The 23,620-nt window shown below is 40.3% G+C and overlaps 2 protein-coding genes across 2 annotated transcripts; both read left to right on the forward strand.

The window, feature by feature from the left end:
- Nucleotides 1–232: 232 nt before the first annotated feature.
- Nucleotides 233–10,827, forward strand: LOC121187268 (extracellular calcium-sensing receptor-like; the record flags this gene model as incomplete). The annotated part of the gene is made up of 15 exons (XM_041046446.1): nt 233–369; nt 639–933; nt 1,094–1,180; nt 1,389–1,658; nt 2,108–2,314; nt 2,397–2,672; nt 3,016–3,243; nt 3,340–3,463; nt 3,556–3,749; nt 7,058–7,144; nt 8,426–8,632; nt 8,722–8,997; nt 9,382–9,609; nt 9,717–9,840; nt 9,914–10,827. Coding segments are annotated over 15 exons (3,654 nt in total), but the record flags the coding sequence as incomplete, so codon positions are not given.
- A 1,831-nt stretch (nt 10,828–12,658) lies between these two features.
- On the forward strand, nt 12,659–22,720 carry LOC121187269 (extracellular calcium-sensing receptor-like). The gene is made up of 15 exons (XM_041046447.1): nt 12,659–12,900; nt 13,201–13,495; nt 13,658–13,744; nt 14,212–14,481; nt 14,661–14,867; nt 14,957–15,232; nt 15,563–15,790; nt 15,928–16,051; nt 16,195–16,388; nt 19,367–19,453; nt 20,185–20,391; nt 20,481–20,756; nt 21,178–21,405; nt 21,543–21,666; nt 21,810–22,720. The coding sequence occupies exons 1-15, from the start codon at nt 12,659–12,661 to the stop codon at nt 22,718–22,720; spliced, it is 3,756 nt and encodes a 1,251-aa protein (XP_040902381.1).
- Nucleotides 22,721–23,620: the final 900 nt, after the last annotated feature.

The following is a 23,620-nucleotide window of genomic DNA, read 5'->3' on the forward strand; positions in this document are numbered from 1 at the left end:
GGTGTTGTTAAAGATTAAACAATGACAGAAAGCATGCAAGGGGGCAGTGACATAGCTCTGTATATAAAACCAAGAAACCGAGCATGAAGAATAGAACAGGTGTGAAGGGAGGAGGACAATTATGGGGTTTTTTCCTGACACACAAACCCTCTTGTATGTCTACCTTATCATGTTTTTTTGCTGTTCTTCCTCTTTATGCTCTGTCTCTTCTTCTCTACTGCCATCTTGTAAATTACGGAGGAAGTTTCATCTTAATGAAATGCACAAGCCTGGTGATGTGGTTCTGGGTGGGCTGTTTGAGGTCCACTACACCTCTGTCTTCCCTGAGTGGACATTTACCTCAGAGCCACAGCAGCCCAGCTGCCAAGGGTAAGTGTCACACACTTCTGCTCACAGTAATCTGGGTAAGGAAGAAGAAAATGTCAGTGTGCTGAAATGTTTATGAAATATGAGTGAGGTAGCATTTTGTGAAAGTTATTGCAATATTTAAAAAATATTAAAATAAAGCTGTAAAAATATGGAATTAAAACTGTGTAATATGTTTTTTTTTACATAGGTCAAGTTTTGTTTATCTATCTACGCAGTTCTCACAGTGATAGATTACATTTAATGGTTAACAGTGATATTTTATGTGTTAGTTTTGACACTTTAGGGTTCAGACATGCTATGACCATGGCCTTTGCTATTGATGAGATCAACAAGAACTCCAACCTGCTACCTAATGTGACTCTGGGATACACTCTATATGATAACTGTGGTGCACTTATTATTGGATTCAGTGGTGCACTATCACTGGCCAGTGGTCGAGAGGAGCAGTTCCTGCTTCAGGAGAACTGTTTAGGGACCCCACCAGTTCTGGGGATTGTGGGTGATCACTATTCAACATTCTCAATCGCCATTTCCAATGTGCTAGGTTTATACAAAATTCCTCTTGTAAGTTTCCTATACTCTTATCTTTTGATTTTTTGTTTTGAACGCACTTCCTTTGAATTAATTTCATCTTTACAAATGATAAATTGTCGAAATATGAAAATATTTTAACTGTGTCTGACTCGTGAATTGAGTAACTTTAATGCTTTATTTTTCTTTGTAGGTGAGTTATTTTGCCACGTGCTCCTGCCTAAGTGATCGGCAACGTTTTCCCTCCTTTTTTAGAACAATTCCAAGTGATTCTTTTCAGGTGAAACACCTTTTGAAAAATTGAAAACTGCAAAATATTTTTCACAGGCAGTACGGCAATCTTGTAATTAGCTGTGATTCTCTTCTGAAATTTATATAGATACTGAAGTTTGTCTGAAATTACAATACCTGAATTATGTTGTATATGTCTCCTTAAAAGAATTTACTAATATGTCCTCCAATCCATCCACTATGACATATCCACTCAGGTGCGTGCGATGATTCAGATTCTGAAACGCTTTGGCTGGACTTGGGTTGGTTTGCTGGTCAGTGATGATGATTATGGACTCCATGTTGCCCAGTCCTTTCAGTCTGACCTGGCTCAGTCTGGTGGACGCTGTCTGGCCTACCTAGAGGTTTTGCCTTGGGACAATGACCCAAGTGAACTCAAGAGGATTGTATATTTGATAAAGACATCGACAGCTCGTGTCGTCATGGTGTTTGCACACGAGATCCACATGATTCAACTGATGGAAGAGGTTGGAATTCAAATTTAATCTGGAAATCCACAGTTTTAAGAAATATAACTGATTTTTTTTTCTTTGTCTAAACCACTTCACTGACCGAAATTCTTTCAACTGTCATCAGTTTCAGTTAGCTGTATATACAGTAGGTCAAACATTTTATCCTGCTGAAGTTTTAGCCAGATGTATAAACATAAAAGGACCAGTCCTGAACAATTAAATGAATATTAAGTGATTCTATTAATTGGATTATAAAATGAAGCATAAACTGAAGCTTGTAAGCTTGCATTTTGTATAAGTTGCAATATTCAGATATTCAGATTATTCTTAACATTTTTTTTAAAATTTGTGCTGAAATGACAGAAAAAAAGCCAGATAGCAGAATGTTTGTTGACACATTTTATACAAATATTTTGCATTGTTTTATTAGAAGTCTGATAATATATTTTACATGCAATGTACAGGTGGTGAGGCAGAATGTGACAGGCCTGCAGTGGATTGCAAGTGAAACCTGGACAGCAGCTGCTGTGCTCCAGACCCCCCACCTCATGCCGTACCTAAGTGGCACACTGGGCATTGCCATCCGTCGAGGAGAAATATCAGGGCTCAGAGAATTCCTGTTACAAATACGTCCTAAACAAAATGATAATGAAACCTATGGAAATAGTATGGTAAGTTTAATCTCAGTATCTGAATTAAAATTGAATAATAATATGTAATTTCTGTTAAGACTAGGTTCTTAATGCATTTCAGGTCAGACAGTTTTGGGAACACACTTTTCAGTGTCGATTTGCTCCACCTCCAGCAGGTTGGGTAGAAACTGGAGGAGCAGTATGCAATGGAGAGGAAGATATTGAAAATGTGGAGACTGAGTTTTTGGATCTTTCAAACCTCAGGCCAGAGTATAATGTGTATAAGGCTGTGTATGCTCTGGCATATGCCCTTGACGGCATACTACAGTGTGAGCCAGGTAGAGGGCCTTTCAGCGGGAACACCTGTGCCACTTTGCAAACACTGGAGCCCTGGCAGGTGTGATATCAGTTTACACTCCATCTGTTCATGTTTTGAAAACAGCTGCTACATCATGACACACTTAACTGAATAATATTGTGAGTACGGAAAATTATTAAAAAAGACATGTCATGTAATATTCTGGGATAACACAAATTCCCATTTTGTTTTCTAACAGTGTTGATTAACTAATAATATTCAACCAGTTAATGACAACAACCTAGATTTCAAGCTGTCTCAATAAAACTTAGAAACATAAAAATGTCATACTGTCACAAATCATTTCAACAGCAGAATAACCCTCTCATACTACTGATATATTTTGTTATTGTTCTTGTTTATTTCTGTTGTCCATTTGTAGCTTGTACATTATTTACAACAAGTCAATTTCACCACATCATTTGGTGATCAAGTGTCATTTGATGAGAATGGTGATGTCTTACCAATCTATGATATCATGAACTGGCTGTGGCTCCCTGATGGAAAAATTAAAGTTCAGACTGTGGGTGAAGTTAAGAAGTCGATCTTCAAAGGTGAAGAACTCACACTTGATGAAGACAAAATCTTCTGGAACTTTGGATCAAAAGAGGTTGGTTCTTCTTTTTCAGACACCTCCCCTTTTTATGTTATAATTCTTACCAATGTAAAATAACACAGAATGACAGATTTAGTTTTCTCCTTACAGCCGCCCCGGTCAGTGTGCAGTGAGAGCTGTCCTCCAGGTACCCGCATGGCCAGAAAGAAGGGGGAACCTGAGTGCTGTTTTGACTGCATCCCTTGTTCTGAGGGAAAGATCAGCAATAGAACTGGTTGGTGTTCATGTTTCAGTATTCTTATTTTCCTCTAAGGAATTTATACTATAAGACAAGAATGTATCCCACCATGTTTTTCGTCTTTTCAGACTCCATGGAGTGCACCAGTTGTCCAGAGGATTTCTGGTCCAGTCCCCAGCGTGACCACTGTGTTCCTAAGAAAACAGAGTTCCTCTCCTACCATGAGCCTCTGGGTATCTGCTTGACAACCACCTCACTGCTGGGAACATTTATCTGTGCTGTTGTCTTAGGCATCTTCATTTATCATCGCAGCACACCCATGGTGCGTGCCAACAATTCTGAACTTAGTTTCCTGCTCTTGGTTTCTCTTAAGCTATGCTTCCTCTGTTCACTGTTGTTTATTGGACAACCCAGACTGTGGACATGCCAGCTGAGACATGCAGCATTTGGGATCAGCTTTGTACTTTGCGTCTCATGTATCCTGGTTAAAACCATGGTGGTTCTGGCTGTGTTCAAGGCCTCCAAGCCAGGAGGTGGAGCCAATCTGAAGTGGTTTGGTGCTATGCAGCAGAGAGGGACAGTTTTTGCTCTTACATGCATCCAGGCAGCAATCTGCACTGCCTGGCTTGTCTCTTCCTCACCAGTGCCGCACAAAAACACTGATTACCACAGTGACAAGATAGTGTATGAGTGTGTAGTTGGCTCCACAGTTGGTTTTGCAGTGTTACTGGGCTACATTGGTTTTCTGGCTATCCTCAGCTTCCTGTTAGCATTTCTGGCAAGGAACCTTCCAGACAACTTCAATGAGGCCAAACTCATAACTTTCAGCATGCTGATCTTCTGTGCTGTGTGGGTGGCCTTTGTTCCTGCTTATGTCAACTCCCCAGGCAAATATGCAGATGCAGTGGAGGTATTTGCCATCCTGGCCTCCAGTTTTGGCCTCTTATTGGCACTGTTTGGACCCAAGTGCTACATAATCCTGCTGAAACCAGAGAGAAACACAAAGAAAGCCATCATGGGTCGAGGCATCACAAAGTGAAAAAATTATCACTTAATTTTTAATCGATGTACTGTTCATTTAACAGTGAGTATCACCAGATGAAACTAGAAGCAATAAAGAAGTGCTAATAAAAAAAATACTTCTATTATTGTATTTAATTATTCATTTAATTTTAGTATTGTATTATTGTTTTTTTCCAATCATTTTAATTATTTAATTAAAAGCTCTTATATGCCCTGGGATATCAGAGACAAATATAAATTTAAAAAAAAAAAAAATATATATATATATATATATATACATATATATACATACATATATACATACATATATATATATATATATATATATATATATATATATATATATATATATATATATATATATATACATACATATACATATAACTGTCAACAATTTGAACGTGAAAGACTTCATGGAAGTGGTGAACATAGAAATCTTTGCATAGAAATCCTTACATCAAAATCTATTTGCATTATTTTTTTGTTGGCTTTTGTATGTAACGTTCCATCCCTCAGTGATACAAAGTTCTTACATCTAACCCTGTTAGTTTTGTAGAGACTCACAAAGGACTACATCAGTGTTAAGGATGCTCCAGTCACCAAATTTGACAAACTGTACAGAACTACTAGCTGTACTAGTTTATAGTTTTCAACTGGCAGCATCATGGCAAATATTGTGCTGTAATAAATTGAAGAAGATTCCAGTGTACAATTCCCAAGATTATTTCGGCCTCTTACGGCAATATAGCCCAGATGGGGTTCGCAACTCACAACACTGGCTGAATTAGTCTAGATTGCTTAAGTATGTTACAGAAATACAACCTAGGTGGTACGCCCAATACTGTGTTAAAGAAGCCACCAGCATTCACCCCGAATGCTTAACACCATGCACAGTAGGATAATGAAAGCCTGTCACAGCAATGTGCCAGACGAAGCTGGGGAGTTAAGCTGGTGGACCACCAGCATGCTCACTGACCCAAGCATGCCAGGTGTGCAAAAACCTGTTATGGCAGTGTGTGCCGGCAGCTATCTTGTTTAGTCAGGTGTTGGTTTTCAATCTGATACATGGTGGGTCATTAAGGAAAATTCTCCCCAAACCTAAGAGGGTTGAGTTAATTTCCGTACGTATATTGTATGTATAATGTAGACATAGGCTTGTTATGCTAGAGAACCCTCTATCAAGCACTGCGCTTCCTTCACACACAAATTTGGCCTTATGCTAAGTACAGATATGTATCTGCTCAAGTTTTGAACTACAGTGTGAATTGAAGGGAAACTTATAATGTCAGTGTCATGCAAATTTCCATGGGCCTCAGTCGTTGTGGTAATCGACTGAAATTTAGATTTAGATTTAGATCGACTAAATTTAAATTTAGGTTAGAAAGGTTGTCAACATGCCAGAAACTGTAAGATATTATCAAATGTGCACATATTAATTCTGCCTCAGTAAAAACTCTATCTCCAATGACATGCATTTAGGCCCTGCCCCTACTTCTTCTGTCTGATAGGTGGTGTGCAAGAGTAAACAATACTGCAAGTCAATAAAAGGCGTAAACATAGTGACACAGTGATTAAACGCAGTGACTGGGCTGAAAAAAGGTGTAAACCAGAGGAAAGTCATGAGGGAATTTTTAGACACCAACTTATACTTGCTCATGTTGTTGTATTCCTACTGTTTCTCTGCTGTGTCCTCCACTCTTCGTTCCTCCTCCTCCTCCTGCCAGTTACAGGGGCAGTTCCATCTAAATGGGATGCATAAGGCTGGAGATGTGGTTCTAGGTGGGCTGTTTGAAATCCACTTCTTTTCTACTTATCCTGACCTGTCTTTTACCTCAGAGCCACAGCAGCCTACCTGCCATGGGTGAGTCTGTCAGGGAAACAGCAAAAAGCAGAAACTTGGGAAAATCAGTTATTGGTCAAATGTATTTTTGATAATCACTGGAAGAATTGTGTACACATTGTACACATTGTGTACATATGTAATTTTAACCATTGTACCTTTTTCCACAGTCTCCTTTATTTATTTTGTCATTCTAACATTATTATGATTATTATCTTTATTGATCGCAAAATCTGTAGTGGTGCATCAAGTTTGATTACTGCTGAATCATGTTGTATTTTAATAGTAAACAGTTGTATTTTATGTGTTAGTTTTGATGTTATAGGATTTAGGCTGACCCAGACCATGGCCTTTGCTATTGATGAGATCAACAGAAACTCCAACCTGCTACCTAATGTGACTCTGGGATACAGTCTGTATGATAACTGCAACACATTAGGAATTGGGTTCCGTGCAGCGTTGTCATTAACCAGTGGTCAAGAGAAGCAAGTTACATTAGATGAGACCTGTGTAGGTACCCCTCCAGTCCTGGGGATTGTGGGTGATTCCTCGTCTACACGTTCTATTGCCATATCCACTGTCTTAGGTTTGTACAGAGTGCCTACGGTAAGTTTTTCTGCCTTACCATCTGTTAATTCTTTTGGATTGTATTGACTTTATTTCATATTTAAAGTCAGTTTTCGCCATGAAGCAGTTAACCTTACAAAGCTGAAAGGCCCAGTAAAGACACTGAATCGACTAAGGATGTACAGTTTGTTTTTTTGTAGGTGAGTTACTTTTCCACATGTGCCTGCCTGAGTGACCGGCAAAAGTTCCCATCTTTCTTTAGGACGATCCCAAGTGATGCTTTCCAGGTGAAAATCTATCAGCAAAATAAGCAAAACAATAAAGAAGTTGGAGTTAAACATTTTTAGGAAGTATATCTCTCTTGTGAAATTAAAAAAAAAAATAAAATGCACACAGTGCTTAACAAATTTATTAGACCATTACCCAATGTCAGGTTTATATCACAGCTGCCCCAAATTGATTGCCAAAATCATTTTTTACGTTTCTGTAATGGTTAATATACCAGTATGTAAAAGCTCTTTAAGTGAAATGATATATTTAATGCTAAAATATAATTATTTTTACCCATGAATTTTCAGATTTACTGTTTTACAATAAAACCTGAAGAAAATAGTAAAGCACATTATTATTATTTCTTGATTAAGATGTCAGATTTACTTTCCTCAACAGAAAAAATTGTTTTAGTGGTTGAATGTCATGCTCGATTTTTTGTCTTTTTTTTTTGTTATTATGTGTGAAAAAGGACTATTTAGTTGTTTCTAATTGATATTTGCCAAATAAATAACAATAACATTTTTAGTTTTAAACAAGTTTTTGAAAAATTTCTAAAATATTTGTCCAATAAATTTGTTAAGCACTATCTATATCTATATCTATATCTATATCTATATCTATATCTATTTTGTGCACCACATTCAATGTGATGCACTGTAAGGCAATAATTAAACATGGTAAATTGTAGAACTTGTTCAGCAGGATTTCCAGTGGAAGATAATTCCAGCCTGTGTACTAATCCCTGTACTCTGTGTTCACTTAGGTGAGCGCCATGATTCAGATTATGAAACGCTTTGGCTGGACTTGGGCAGGTCTGCTGATCAGTGATGATGATTATGGACTCCATGCTGCCCGATCCTTCCAGTCTGAGCTGGGTCCATCTGGTGGAGGTTGTCTGGCCTACACAGAGGTTTTGCCCTGGAGTGACAACCCAGCTGAACTAAGGAGAATTGTGGATGTGATGAAGAAATCCACAGCTCGCGTGGTCATTGTGTTTGCACATGAGGGTCACATGATTGATCTCATGGATGAGGTTGGATTTGAAAGACAACCTAATCATAACTTAGCATAATTTACAACTTGTGTACTGTTTTATTATTCAAATGGACGGATTTCATTTTGTCATTCACAATTACATAAATGCCTAAATGCACTTGAAGAAGTTACACCTTATTATACACTTATTATAGACACTGCTAGCAGGTTTTGATAGTGAGATTACCTACTCAGTGCAAACTAGATGCTACTTTAGTGGAATGGCAATATCAAATTATACACTATATTACAATGTACAGGTGGTGAGGCAGAATGTGACAGGCCTGCAGTGGATGGCCAGTGAAGCCTGGACATCAGCTGCTGTGCTCCAGACCCCCGACCTCATGCCGTACCTGGGTGGAACACTGGGCATTGCCATCCGTCGAGGAGAAATACCAGGGCTCAGAGAATTCCTGTTACAAATACGTCCAGACCTACACCACAACAGCAGCTATGGAAATAACCTGGTATGAGTTTAACTTTGCAATCTAATCTTGCATTTAGACGTATAATATTTTGTCATTGTTTTTAATGCACAGTTTTGAATGTGTTTCAGGTAAATCTGTTTTGGGAACATACATTTCAGTGTAGATTTGCTCCACCTCCAGCTGGTTGGGTGGAGGCTGGGGGAGCATTTTGTACTGGACAGGAAGATCTTCATAATGTGGAGACTGAGTTCTTGGACATTTCAAACCTCAGGCCAGAGTATAATGTGTATAAGGCTGTGTATGCTCTGGCATATGCCCTTGATGACATGCTGCAGTGTGAGCCAGGTAGAGGACCTTTCAGCGGGCACAGCTGTGGTACTTTGCAAAGACTGGAGCCCTGGCAGGTGTGATATCAGTTTACACTCCATCTGTTCATGTGACTTAATCCTGCATTTTATTGTTTGTTGTAGACTAGCATTTGGTGTGTAGGATTAAATACAAACCTATGAGATTATCAGTTGTAAAATGCTAGATAGTAGGCTGAAAGGACTTTTCCTGTGTCTGATCACGTTTCAGAGAACAAGCTCTTGTCATTAGATATGTGGTATTAGTGGAAATGTGACACTGCTTTCAGTTAATGCTTTGTTGAAAATTTTAATGACTTCACATGTTCAGTGTAGTAGGCAGTTTATATTGAATACTAGGTTCTAATGTTAACCATGGTCATTAAGAATATAATTCTTTTTTTCCCCATCTGTGCTCTTTGGTTTTCCTATGTCCCTTAACAGCTTGTGTATTACTTGGAAAAGGTCAGCTTCACCACCCGATTTGGTGATCAAGTGTCATTTGATGAGAATGGTGATGTCTTACCAATTTACGATATCATGAACTGGCTGTGGCTCCCTGATGGAACATTTAAAGTTCAGAGAGTGGGTGAAGTTAAGAGGTCGATCTTCAAAGGTGAAGAGGTCACACTTGATGAAGACAAGCTCTTCTGGAACTTTGAATCCAAGCAGGTCATATCAGATTTAGTGGACTACTATGTTTTGGCTAATGGATAACTCATTATAGAGGACTATTGTAGTGAGGAATAATAGATACATATTTCTTCTTCTCCCCACAGCCGCCCCGCTCAGTGTGCAGTGAGAGCTGTCCTCCAGGTACCCGCGTGGCCAGAAAGAAGGGGGAACCTGAGTGCTGTTTTGACTGCATCCCTTGTTCTGAGGGAAAGATCAGCAATAGAACTGGTGGGTGTTCAGTTTCAAAATTGCAATTTGGATGTATAGCATGAACATGGATCTCAACACCTTATTTTTGTAGACTCCATGGAGTGCACCAGTTGTCCAGAGGATTTCTGGTCCAGCCCCCAGCGTGACCACTGTGTTCCTAAGAAAACAGAGTTCCTCTCCTACCATGAGCCTCTGGGTATCTGCTTGACAATCACCTCACTGCTGGGCACGTTTATCTGTGCTGTTGTCTTAGGGATTTTCATCTATCATCGCACAACACCTATAGTACGAGCCAACAATTCTGAACTTAGTTTCCAACTGTTGTTGTCACTGAAGTTATGTTTCCTCTGTTCACTGTTGTTTATTGGCCATCCCAGACTGTGGACATGCCAGCTGAGACATGCAGCATTTGGGATCAGCTTTGTCCTTTGTGTCTCATGTATCCTGGTTAAAACCATGGTGGTTCTGGCTGTGTTCAAGGCCTCCAAGCCAGGAGGTGAAGCCAGTCTGAAGTGGTTTGGTGCTGTGCAGCAGAGAGGGACAGTTCTGGTTCTCACTTCTATCCAAGCAGCAATCTGCACTGCCTGGCTTGTCTCTGCTTCACCAGCACCTCATAAAAACACTGATTATCACAGTGACAAAATAGTTTATGAGTGTGTAGTTGGCTCCACAGTTGGTTTTGCAGTGTTACTGGGCTATATTGGTTTACTGGCTATCCTCAGCTTCCTGTTAGCATTTCTGGCAAGGAATCTTCCAGACAACTTCAATGAGGCCAAACTCATAACTTTCAGCATGCTGATCTTCTGCGCTGTGTGGGTGGCCTTTGTCCCTGCTTATATCAGCTCACCTGGCAAATATGCAGATGCAGTGGAGGTATTTGCCATCCTGGCCTCCAGTTTTGGCCTCTTGGTGGCACTGTTTGGACCCAAGTGTTACATAATCCTGCTGAGACCAGAGAGGAACACAAAGAAAGCCATCATGGGTCGAGGAACACCTAAGTCATAAAATTAGCCAATAAGTCTTCTAGCTTAATTGACAGTAGAAGTTGTTTGTGCCTGCTCTCTGATATGACCTGTAGGAGCATAATGGCGACGAGATGTGCTTTGATAAACTGTTAAAACTCACTTGTGAAAATAAATAACTTACCATTTCATTATGTGACAACTGTATTGTAAATGCTGGGTTAGGCCTAGGCACAAAATCGATTTAGTTAGGTTTATGGAAATATCATGGTTTTAGTTAAAATAAAAAAACAAAACTTCATTAAGCTTAGAGGACCTTATCATTGCCTGTGTTTTGTTCCGCTGATCCACCCACCCTAACCTCTAACCCTTCATAGGCTGACTTTGTGGCTCTCTAACAACGCCGATTCAATTGTTTCTTTCCTCCAGTAATGCTTACTACAGTCACTTGAACGGAATCATATTTTACAACATTTTGTCACTTTGGGGCATTTGGTGAGATGACTAATGGTGTTTCATACAACCAGAAGAGGTCACCTAACAATAAATTTCCAAGTCTCTCACCATACATATTCCACAGACTGTGACTTCATTAGACACAATGCAAGTAACAAAGTAGACCCAACAAAGTAGACTAAGCTGTGCTAATGGCAGTTGAGTTCGAGAGTGCCAAGATGCCACCAAGGCTGAGCTGGCCCCACCAGATACTCAGAAAAATTGTAAACAGGTGGAAAACAACATCCCAGGCTGAAAGCTAGCTTTGAATGAAAATGACTTCATTCAAAATGTGCAAATGCTGCAAACCAGATCATCTAGTTGCCAATTGGTGGACATCAGGATGAGGTGCACCTCTTCCACCTTGACTCTCTGGTGCACTGGGTATATTATGGCGAAGCTGGGGTTGGCATGTTTGACATAATTAGTTTGATATTGTCAGACCAGATGGCGTGGAATATATCCCGTCAAACCCTCAAAACTCTCAGTGTCAACATCAAGATGTAAACTTCTTGCATCCCTCTCCAAATTCAAAAATTGGTTTGCATCTCACATCTTGCTTCAGGGTGAAAAACCCAGCCTGCTGATTATTCTACCTCCCCTCCCTGGTGGCCTTCTTTGCCAAGAGATGGGCGATCTCTACAGCCCGGACCTCCCTGTGAATACCAGTTCCTCTAAATCAAGAGGCAGCTGTCTCCATCATTAGAACAGAACATGGCTTTGTTCAGTGGACTTTTCAATTTGCGGTGCCAGTGCTTGTGCAACTCCAGTATTAAGCTGCTGGGGAAAGGTGGATGCTCCTGCTCCACTTTACTACTACTTTGCTTCCTGACCACCCTCTGAGTCAGAACCCATCAGTTCCCCTTGCATCAGATGCATCCCACATCGAGTAGGCACCTACAACACAACAACACAAATGGAGAAATACCCGTAGTTTAAGCACATTCACTTGCATTCTCCAGCAGGGTCAGATTTCACCCGGGACTGGCTGTATGTCAGGGATAACCTGCCTTGCACGCATTTCTGCAGAACTGACTATGTTTGATGTCTCCAAAGTGACTTATGGCTGCCAGCCAGATACAATATCAGACAGTCACAGGGCAGTAAAAAGTTCCACATAGGGTGGATTTGTGCATTTGTCCCACCCACAGATTTTGAATTGTACAAAGGGTCAAAAGTGCACACATTAATTCTGCCTCAATGGGAAAAAAAAAAAAAGTATCTCAGATGAAATGGATTTTTGGCCCTGCCCCTACTTCTTTTGCTGCCCTGATGGGTGGTGTGCAAGGTTAAACAATCCTGCTACTCAATAAAAGGTGATGACACAGTCATAAAACTTAGTGACTGGGCTGAAGAAAGGTGTAAACCAGAGGAAAGTCATGAGGGAATTTTTAGACACCAACTTATACTTGCTCATGTTGTTGTATTCACACTTTTTCTCTGCTGTGTCCTCCACTCTTAGTTCCTCCTCCTCCTCCTGCCAGTTACAGGGGCAGTTTCATCTAAATGGGATGCATAAGGCTGGAGATGTGGTTCTAGGTGGGCTGTTTCAGATCCACTTCTTTTCTACTTATCCTGACCTGTCTTTTACCGCAGAGCCACAGCAGCCTACCTGCCATGGGTGAGTCTATCAGGGGAAACAGCAAAAAGCAGAAACTTGGGAAAATCCGTTCCACTGCTCAAATGTATTTTTGATAATCTGATATCACTGTGAATGAATTACATTGAGTATTTATGCAATTTTGAACATATTGCTGCTTTGCACAGCCTCCTTTTAAATTTTCATTCAAGTATAATTATGATTGTTGCTGTTCAACTGCATTCATTCTTCACAAAATCTGTAGCTTTGAAACATGTATATGTTTTGACAGTGAATACATCATGTTGGATGTTAATAGTAAACAGTTATGTTATTTGTTAGATTTGATGTTCTAGGATTCAGACAGGTCCAGACCATGGCCTTTGCTATTGATGAGATCAACAGAAACTCCAACCTGCTACCTAATGTGACTCTGGGATACAGTCTGTATGATAACTGCCTCCAATTAGGAATTGGTTTCCGTGCAGCGTTGTCCTTAGCCAGTGGTCAAGAGGAGCATGTTACATTAGATGAGACCTGTGTAGGTACCCCTCCAGTCCTGGGGATTGTGGGTGATTCTTCTTCTACACGTTGTATTGCCATATCCACTGTCTATGGTTTGTACAGAGTGCCTATGGTAAGTTTTCTGCTTTACTATCTGTTAATTCTTTCAGATCAATGTGATTTAATTTCATATTTAATGAAGTTGCAAACACTGAATAATCAGCCTTAAAAAGTTGAACAAGCCAGTAAAAGCTTTGTCTGTTTTTAGAATGTACAGTCTGTGTTTTTTTTTTAGGTGAGTTATTTTGCCACATGTGCCTGCCTGAGTGACCGGCAAAGGTTCCCATCCTTCTTTAGGACGATCCCAAGTGATGCTTTCCAGGTGAAAATCTATCAGCAAAATGAAAATGTTTAAAATAAAAAGCAGGTACCAAAACATTTAATCACCAAGAACATCCCTGTACTGCACATGTATTCAATTTGTGTATAACCACTCACATTCTATGTCTGTGTTCAATAATAGAGTTGCATGGTGTCAGATAACAACACTGAAAGGCAATAATTAAACATGATCAACTGTGGAACTTGTTCAGCAGGATTTCAAGTAAAAAGTAGGGCTGGGCAAGTTAACGCGTTATTATCACGTTAAAGCATTAATTAATTAACGCCGACAATTATTTTATCGCGCATTAATGCAGTTTTTATAATTATTATTTTTATTTAAGTCCATTGCTTGCTTGCAATTAAAAATTATACGATTAATTGTGATTAAAAATTTTAATCGTTGCCCAGCACTAGTAAAAAATATTCCAGCCTGTGTACTAATCCCTGTACTCTGTGTTCACTTAGGTGAGCGCCATGATTCAGATTCTGAAACGTTTTGGCTGGACTTGGGCAGGTCTGCTGATCAGTGATGATGATTATGGACTCCATGCTGCCCGATCCTTCCAGTCTGACCTGGGTCCATCTGGTGGAGGTTGTCTGGCCTACACAGAGATTTTGCCCTGGGGTGACAACCCAGCTGAGCTAAGGAGAATTGTGAATGTGATGAAGAAATCCACAGCTCGCGTGGTCATTGTTTTTGCACATGAGAGTCACATGATTAATCTCATGGATGAGGTTAGGCTTTAAATACTGATTAATTCCAGCTTTATATAATTATAATGAAATGCATCACTTTGCTCATAATAGTGTGTAAAACACAGGATTGCACCTGTGTATAAAGTGTATTTGAGTCTGAAAACTAGATACTACTTTAGCTGTATTACTTTATTTGCTTGGAATACTGTAATGTACAGGTGGTAAGGCAGAATGTGACAGGCCTGCAGTGGATTGCCAGTGAAGCCTGGACATCAGCTGCTGTGCTTCAAACCCCCGACCTCATGCCGTACCTGGGTGGCACACTGGGCATTGCCATCCGTCGAGGAGAAATACCAGGGCTCAGAGAATTCCTGTTACAAACACGTCCAGACCTACACCACAACAGCAGCTATGGAAATAACGTGGTGAGAGTTTAATATTACAATCTGATCTGCCTCTTACAAGAAAAATATATTGTCTTTGTTTGTAATACACAGTTTTGAATATATTTCAGATAAATCAGTTTTGGGAACACATATTTCAGTGTAGATTTGCACCACCTCCAGCTGGTTGGGTGGAGGCTGGGGGAGCATTATGTACTGGACAGGAAGATCTACATAATGTGGAGACTGAGTTCTTGGACATCTCAAACCTCAGGCCAGAGTATAATGTGTATAAAGCTGTGTATGCTCTGGCATATGCCCTTGATGACATGCTGCAGTGCGAGCCAGGTAGAGGGCCTTTCAGCGGGCACAGCTGTGGTACTTTGCAAAGACTGGAGCCCTGGCAGGTGTGATATCAGTTTACACTCCAGATATGTTAAAGAATTTTTTTGTGGATTTGTTGTGTCCCTGGCTGATAGCAGTGGACAGTATGATCAGTTCAGGAAGAAATAAATCTTGTCACTAGTTATACAGCATTATCAGTGATGTGAGTTTGCTTTAAAGAAAATTTTTTGTTTCAAATTTTAAAGGACTTGATGTATTCATAAGTCTTGCATGCACTTTAATTATTGAATACTACGTCCTCCTGTGTTCACCATGGTCACTAAAATAGAACTCTTTTTGTTAACCTGTCCTTTTTGGTTTTCTATCTGTGCCTTATTCTGATTTTCAAATAGCTTGTGTATTACCTGGAAAGAGTCAATTTCACCACATCATTTGGTGATCAAGTGTCATTTGATGAGAATGGTGATGCCTTACCAATCTATGATATCATGAACTGGCTGTGGCTCCCTGATGGAACAATTAAAGTTCAGACTGTGGGTGAAGTTAAGAGGTCGATCTTCAAAGGTGATGAACTCACACTTGATGAAGACAAAATCTTCTGGAACTTCGAAACCAAAGAGGTTGCTTCTGATTTCATAGACTGTTCTCTTCCGGCCCATGGGAAATGTTTTATAGCAATGTATTGTGTATGTGTGTATTTAGTATGTATGTATATATAACATGTACTATAACAGATATTTATTTCTTCTCCCTACAGCCACCCCGGTCAGTGTGCAGTGAGAGCTGTCCTCCAGGTACCCGCATGGCCAGAAAGAAGGGGGAACCTGAGTGCTGTTTTGACTGCATCCCTTGTTCTGAGGGAAAGATCAGCAATAGAACTGGTGGGTGTTCAGTATTAAACATTACAGTTTGGAAATGTAATATAAACTATGTACCCAACCCTGTTTCCTAGAAATGACTTTTATATACAATTAAACATTAATAGCAGGGCTGATGTAGCACAACACCGTCCTTGTTTCCATAGACTCAACTGAGTGCACCAGTTGTTCAGAGGATTTCTGGTCCAGTCCCCAGCGTGACCACTGTGTTCCTAAGACAACAGAGTTCCTCTCCTACCATGAGCCTCTGGGTATCTGCTTGGCAGCCACATCACTGCTGGGAACATTTATCTGTGTTGTTGTCTTGGGCATCTTCATCTATCATCGCAGAACACCTATAGTACGAGCCAACAATTCTGAACTTAGTTTCCAGCTGTTGTTGTCACTGAAGTTATGTTTCCTCTGTTCAATGTTGTTTATCGGTCGTCCCAGACCATGGACATGCCAGCTGAGACATGCAGCATTTGGGATCAGCTTTGTACTTTGCGTCTCATGTATCCTGGTTAAAACCATGGTGGTTCTGGCTGTGTTCAAGGCCTCCAAGCCAGGAGGTGAAGCCAGTCTGAAGTGGTTTGGTGCTGTGCAGCAGAGAGGGACAGTTCTGGTTCTCACTTCTATCCAAGCAGCAATCTGCACTGCCTGGCTTGTCTCTGCTTCACCAGCACCTCATAAAAACACTGATTATCACAGCGACAAGATAGTGTATGAGTGTGTAGTTGGCTCCACAGTTGGTTTTGCAGTGTTACTGGGTTATATTGGTTTTCTGGCTATCCTCAGTTTCTTGTTAGCATTTCTAGCAAGGAACCTTCCAGACAGTTTCAATGAGGCCAAACTCATAACTTTCAGCATGCTGATCTTCTGTGCTGTGTGGGTGGCCTTTGTCCCTGCTTATGTCAGCTCACCAGGCAAATATGCAGATGCAGTGGAGGCATTTGCCATCCTGGCCTCCAGTTTTGGCCTCTTGGTGGCACTGTTTGGACCCAAGTGTTACATAATCCTGCTGAGACCAGAGAGAAACACAAAGAAAGCCATCATGGGTCGAGGCATCGAGTCATGAAAATTATACTTAATATCATAAGATATTATACAAAAATACAGGCAGAAAAATATTTTGTAGTAGTGATATTTTGTAATTGATAAAGAAGGGCTGATGCCAAATAAATGTACTTGACCATAGGAAATCTTTTACATCTTTGCTCAAATGTGTAATAATAGCTGAACACATGTGGGTGGTGGGAGACACAGTGACTCAACAAAACATGCAACATGAAAAGCAAAAGTAACACATGCTAACTCTGATATATTTGGCACTTTCCGTTTTGACTACTAACAGCTGTGGTGGAAATCTGACTGATTAGTGTGTACTTATCTTCCCCAGAATTATCCGCTTCTTCCCAGATACTGCTGGGTCACTGGGCCTTCAGACCAGAATGTAAATAGACAGACAAACCAGCTTATAAACCAAAACTTGTCATCAAAAATGACCTCATGGCTTGAAAAGTACACTTCCTACCAATAAGTTATTTTTATCATGAACATCACAAGACTTCACTAAACATGCTGATCCTGATGATCAGGGATGAAGGTTCCAGTCAGATACTGTCAACCTCTATCAAGCACAGTGCAATTAAACATAGATGGGAAGATGTATTACTCCATCAGATACCATAATGTGCTGCTGCTGCCATCTAGTGGATATATTAATGAACTCAGTTATTGTGTGATGGTTAATCCCACTTATCACACACAAATTTGAGATTATACTCAGTACAAAATGACTCTTCTGATGCACATTTGCAGCTGGTCAGGTATTAAACCAATGTTTGAAATAAAACTTCAATTTTACAACAACCAGATGTTTTAATGGACAGGGAACCAGTCAACAACTTTATTTACAATTTAACATACCAATAGAAGGCAATGTAGTATTATACTAATATATTGTGTATATGTGTGTGTGTGTATATATATATATATATATATAGATAGATAGATAGATAGATAGATAGATAGATAGATAGATAGATAGATAGATAGATAGATAGATAGATAGATAGATAGATAGATAGATATACACACTCACACACACCCACACACACAACTTGGAGAGATGCTATTAATTAATGCTATTATTGGGTGCACACATTAATTCAGCCTGAATCCATCTCAGGTGAAATACATTTTAGGCTCTGCCCCTAAATCTTGTCCTGCCCTGATGGGTGGTGTACAGATTAAAGAATCCTGCAAGACAATAAAAGGGGCTGAAACAGTGATAAAACTTAGTGACTGGGCTGAAGAAAGGTGTAAACCAGAGGAAAGTCATGAGGGCATTTTTAGACACCAACTTATACTTGCTCATGTTGTTGTATTCCTACTGTTTCTCTGCTGTGTCCTCCACTCTTCATTCCTCCTCCTCCTGCCAGTTACAGGGGCAGTTTCATCTAAATGGGATGCATAAGGCTGGAGATGTGGTTCTAGGTGGGCTGTTTCAAATCCACTTCTTTTCTACTTATCCTGACCTGTCTTTTACCTCAGAGCCACAGCAGCCTACCTGCCATGGGTGAGTCTGTCAGGGAAAAAGAAAAAAGCAGAAACTTGGGAAAATCAGTTCCACTGCTCAAATGTATTTTTGATAATCTGATATCACTGTGAATGAATTGCATTGTGTATTTATGCCATTTTAAACATATTGCTGCTTTGCACAGCCTCCTTTTAAATTTTCATTCAAGTATAATTATGATTGTTGCTGTTCAACTGCATTCATTGTTCACAAATTCTATAGTAGTGCAATGTGTATGTTTGAACAGTCAGTACATCATGTTTTATTTTTCAATAGTAAACTGTTTTATTTTATTTGTTAGATTTGATGTTCTAGGATTCCGAAAAGCCCAGACCATGGCCTTTGCTATTGATGAGATCAACAGAAACTCCAACCTGCTACCTAATGTGACTCTGGGATACAGTCTGTATGATAACTGCCTAAATCTAGGAATTGGTTTCCGTGCAGCGTTGTCATTAGCCAGTGGTCAAGAGGAGCATGTTACATTAGATGAGACCTGTGTAGGTACCCCTCCAGTCCTGGGGATTGTGGGTGATTCCTCTTCTACACGTTGTATTGCCATATCCACTGTCTATGGTTTGTACAGAGTGCCTATGGTAAGTTTTCTGCTTTACTATCTGTTAATTCTTTCAGATCAATGTGGTTTAATTTCATATTTCATGAAGTTGTAAACACTGAATAATCAGCCTTAAAAAGTTGAACAAGCCAGTAAAAGTTTTGTCTGTTTTTAGAATGTACAGTCTGTGTTGTTTTTATAGGTGAGTTATTTTGCCACATGTGCCTGCCTGAGTGACCGGCAAAGGTTCCCATCCTTCTTTAGGACGATCCCAAGTGATGCTTTCCAGGTGAAATTCTATCAGCACAATGAAAATGTTTAAAATAAAAAGCAAGAACCAAAACAATTAATCACCAAGAACATCCCTGTACTGCACATGTATTCATTTTGTGTATAACCAGTCACCAGTTCCATGTCTGTGTTCATTAATAGAGTTGCATGGTGTCAGATAACAACACTGAAAGGCAATAATTAAACACGATCAACTGTGGAACATGTTCAGCAGGATTTCCAGTGGAAGATAATTCCAGCCTGTGTACTAATCCCTGTACTCTGTGTTCACTTAGGTGAGCGCCATGATTCAGATTCTGAAACGCTTTGGCTGGACTTGGGCAGGTCTGCTGGTCACTGATGATGATTATGGACTCCATGCTGCCCGATCCTTCCAGTCTGACCTGGGTCCATCTGGTGCAGGTTGTCTGGCCTACACAGAGGTTTTGCCCTGGGGTGAAAACCCACCTGAGCTAAGGAGAATTGTGAATGTGATGAAGAAATCCACAGCTCGCGTGGTCATTGTGTTTGCACATGAGAGTCACATGATTAATCTCATGGATGAGGTTAGGCTTTAAATACTGATTAATTCCAGCTTTATATAATTATATTGAAATGCATCACTTTCCTCATAATAGTGTGTAATGGGTAAACAGTAACTATATAAAGTGTATTTGAGTCTGAAAACTAGATACTACTTGAGCTGTATGACAGTATGAATTTTTATACTTGGAACACTGTCATGTGCAGGTGGTGAGGCAGAATGTGACAGGCCTGCAGTGGATTGCCAGTGAAGCCTGGACATCAGTTGCTGTGCTTCAAACCCCCGACCTCATGCCGTACCTGGGTGGCACACTGGGCATTACCATCCGTCGGGGTGAAATACCAGGGCTCAGAGAATTCCTGTTACAAACACGTCCTGACCTACACCACAACAGCAGCTATGGAAATAGCATGGTGAGAGTTTAACTTTGCAATGAGATCTGTCTTTTACAAGAATAATACATTGTCTTTGTTTATAATGCACAGTTTTGAATATATTTCAGGCAAATCAATTTTGGGAATACATATTTCAGTGTAGATTTGCACCACCTCCAGCTGGTTGGGTGGAGGCTGGGGGAGCATTATGCACTGGACAGGAAGATCTACATAATGTGGAGACTGAGTTCTTGGACATTTCAAACCTCAGGCCAGAGTATAATGTGTATAAGGCTGTGTATGCTCTGGCATATGCCCTTGATGACATGCTGCAGTGCGAGCCAGGTAGAGGGCCTTTCAGCGGGCACAGCTGTGGTACTTTGCAAAGACTGGAGCCCTGGCAGGTGTGATATCAGTTTACACTCCATCTGTTCATGTGTCAAAGTCCTGTCTTTTAGCCTTTCTTGCAGCATTTTGGGTATCAGAGTAAATACAACTCTTTGAGATCACAAATTGTGATAGCTGAACGGATATTTTTGTGGATTTGTTGTGTCCCCTGGCTGATAGCAGTGGATAGTATGATCAGTTCAGGAAGAAATAAATCTTGTCACTAGTTATACAGCATTATCAGTGATGTGAGTTTGCTTTAAAGAAAATGTTTTGTTTCAAATTTTAAAGGACTTGATGTATTCATGAGTCTTGCATGCACTTTAATTATTGAATGCTACGTCCTCCTGTGTTCACCATGGTCACTAAAATAGAACTCTTTTTGTTAACATGTCCTTTTTGGTTCTCTATCTGTGCCTTATTCTGATTTTCAAATAGCTTGTGTATTACCTGGAAAGAGTCAATTTCACCACATCATTTGGTGATCAAGTGTCATTTGATGAGAATGGTGATGCCTTACCAATCTATGATATCATGAACTGGCTGTGGCTCCCTGATGGAACAATTAAAGTTCAGACTGTGGGTGAAGTTAAGAGGTCGATCTTCAAAGGTGATGAACTCACACTTGATGAAGACAAAATCTTCTGGAACTTCGAAACCAAAGAGGTTGCTTCTGATTTCATAGACTGTTCTCTTCCGGCCCATGGGAAATGCTTTATAGCAATGTATTGTATATGTATATATATAGTATGTATGTATATATAACATGTACTATAACAGATATTTATTTCTTCTCCCCACAGCCGCCCCGGTCAGTGTGCAGTGAGAGCTGTCCTCCAGGTACCCGCATGGCCAGAAAGAAGGGGGAACCTGAGTGCTGTTTTGACTGCATCCCTTGTTCTGAGGGAAAGATCAGCAATAGAACTGGTGGGTGTTCAGTTTTAAACATTACAGTTTGGAAATGTAATATAAACTATGTACCCAACCCTGTTTCCTAGAAATGACTTTTATATACAATTAAACATTAATAGCAGGGCTGATGTAGCACAACACCGTCCTTGTTTCCATAGACTCAACTGAGTGCACCAGTTGTCCAGAGGATTTCTGGTCCAGTCCCCAGCGTGACCACTGTGTTCCTAAGACAACAGAGTTCCTCTCCTACCATGAGCCTCTGGGTATCTGCTTGACAGTCACATCACTGCTGGGAACATTTATCTGTATTGTTGTTTTGGGCATCTTCATCTATCATCGCACAACACCTATAGTACGAGCCAACAATTCTGAACTTAGTTTCCAGCTGTTGTTGTCACTGAAGTTATGTTTCCTCTGCTCGCTGCTGTTCATTGGTCGTCCCAGACTGTGGACATGTCAGCTGAGACATGCAGCATTTGGGATCAGCTTTGTCCTTTGTGTCTCATGTATCCTGGTTAAAACCATGGTGGTTCTGGCTGTGTTCAAGGCCTCCAAGCCAGGAGGTGAAGCCAGTCTGAAGTGGTTTGGTGCTGTGCAGCAGAGAGGGACAGTTCTGGTTCTCACTTCTGTCCAAGCAGCAATCTGCACTGCCTGGCTTGTCTCTGCTTCACCAGCACCTCATAAAAACACAGATTACCACAGTGACAAGATAGTGTATGAGTGTGTAGTTGGCTCCACAGTTGGTTTTGCAGTGTTACTGGGCTATATTGGCTTTCTGGCTATCCTCAGTTTCTTGTTAGCATTTCTAGCAAGGAACCTTCCAGACAGTTTTAATGAGGCCAAACTCATAACTTTCAGCATGCTGATCTTCTGTGCTGTGTGGGTGGCCTTTGTCCCTGCTTATATCAGCTCACCAGGCAAATATGCAGATGCAGTGGAGGCGTTTGCCATCCTGGCCTCCAGTTTTGGCCTCTTGGTGGCACTGTTTGGACCCAAGTGTTACATAATCCTGCTGAGACCAGAGAGGAACACAAAGAAAGCCATCATGGGTCGAGGCATCGAGTCATAAATACTGTACTTAATTTCATAAGACATATTTCATTCATTTTCTCAGTACTATACAAAAATACAGGCAGAAAAATATTTTGATTGTAGTTGTGATATTTTTGAAAGAAGGGCTGATGCCAAATAAATGTACTTGACCATAGGAAACCTTTTACATCTTTGCTCAAATGTGTAATAATAGCTGAACCCACTGAGTTATTCTAATCTTTTCCAGGCGACAGTTAAAGGTAATGTGGACTTAAATATATACTCATTCGTTTTCCCAAAAAAGTTTTATAGGATTATAGTGTCTAAGCATTGGACCCAAAAGCTGACTGTGATACTGAAATGTTTTCACAGTTCCACTGATTTCTCTGTTCCAAAATAGAAACTGAACAAAACACCCCAAGCCCAAAATGTTGGCATCTACAGAATAACAGTGTCTTCCCTCTTACCTCTTCCCTCTTACATTTCTCACAGTGCATTCCAGTTGTGTCTCTCATTAGCCCCTCCCTGGCTGCTAAACACCAACTCCAAGTTTGCAACACAGGCTGTTGGATAAAAAAAAGTTGTGGTGTTAAAAGCCCAAGCTGAGGAATCCCTGATTGGAATTTCATTTTGTGAGACTTTGAAATCCAGAATAGATATTTCACAGTTGCTTTTGTTGCAGTAACTATATTACAGAGGTTTACAGACACATGGTCATGTTCATATCACTACAGAGAACATTACAGGGACATGCTGGAGACATATTCTAACCCTGACCACTGTTACTACAGGTATCATGTCCTAACTCTATGATCAGCAACAGCTGTACTGATCTGCCTTGAAGCTGCTGTTTGAGAGAACAAAATGGCCTACAGCAAAAACGGTCACTATGAGAGGAGGCCTTTGCCCCTTTGAGGCTTAGAGTTAGTTAGTCTTA

Source organism: Toxotes jaculatrix, chromosome 9, assembly GCF_017976425.1.
Source record: "Toxotes jaculatrix isolate fToxJac2 chromosome 9, fToxJac2.pri, whole genome shotgun sequence".
NCBI lineage: Eukaryota > Metazoa > Chordata > Actinopteri > Toxotidae > Toxotes > Toxotes jaculatrix.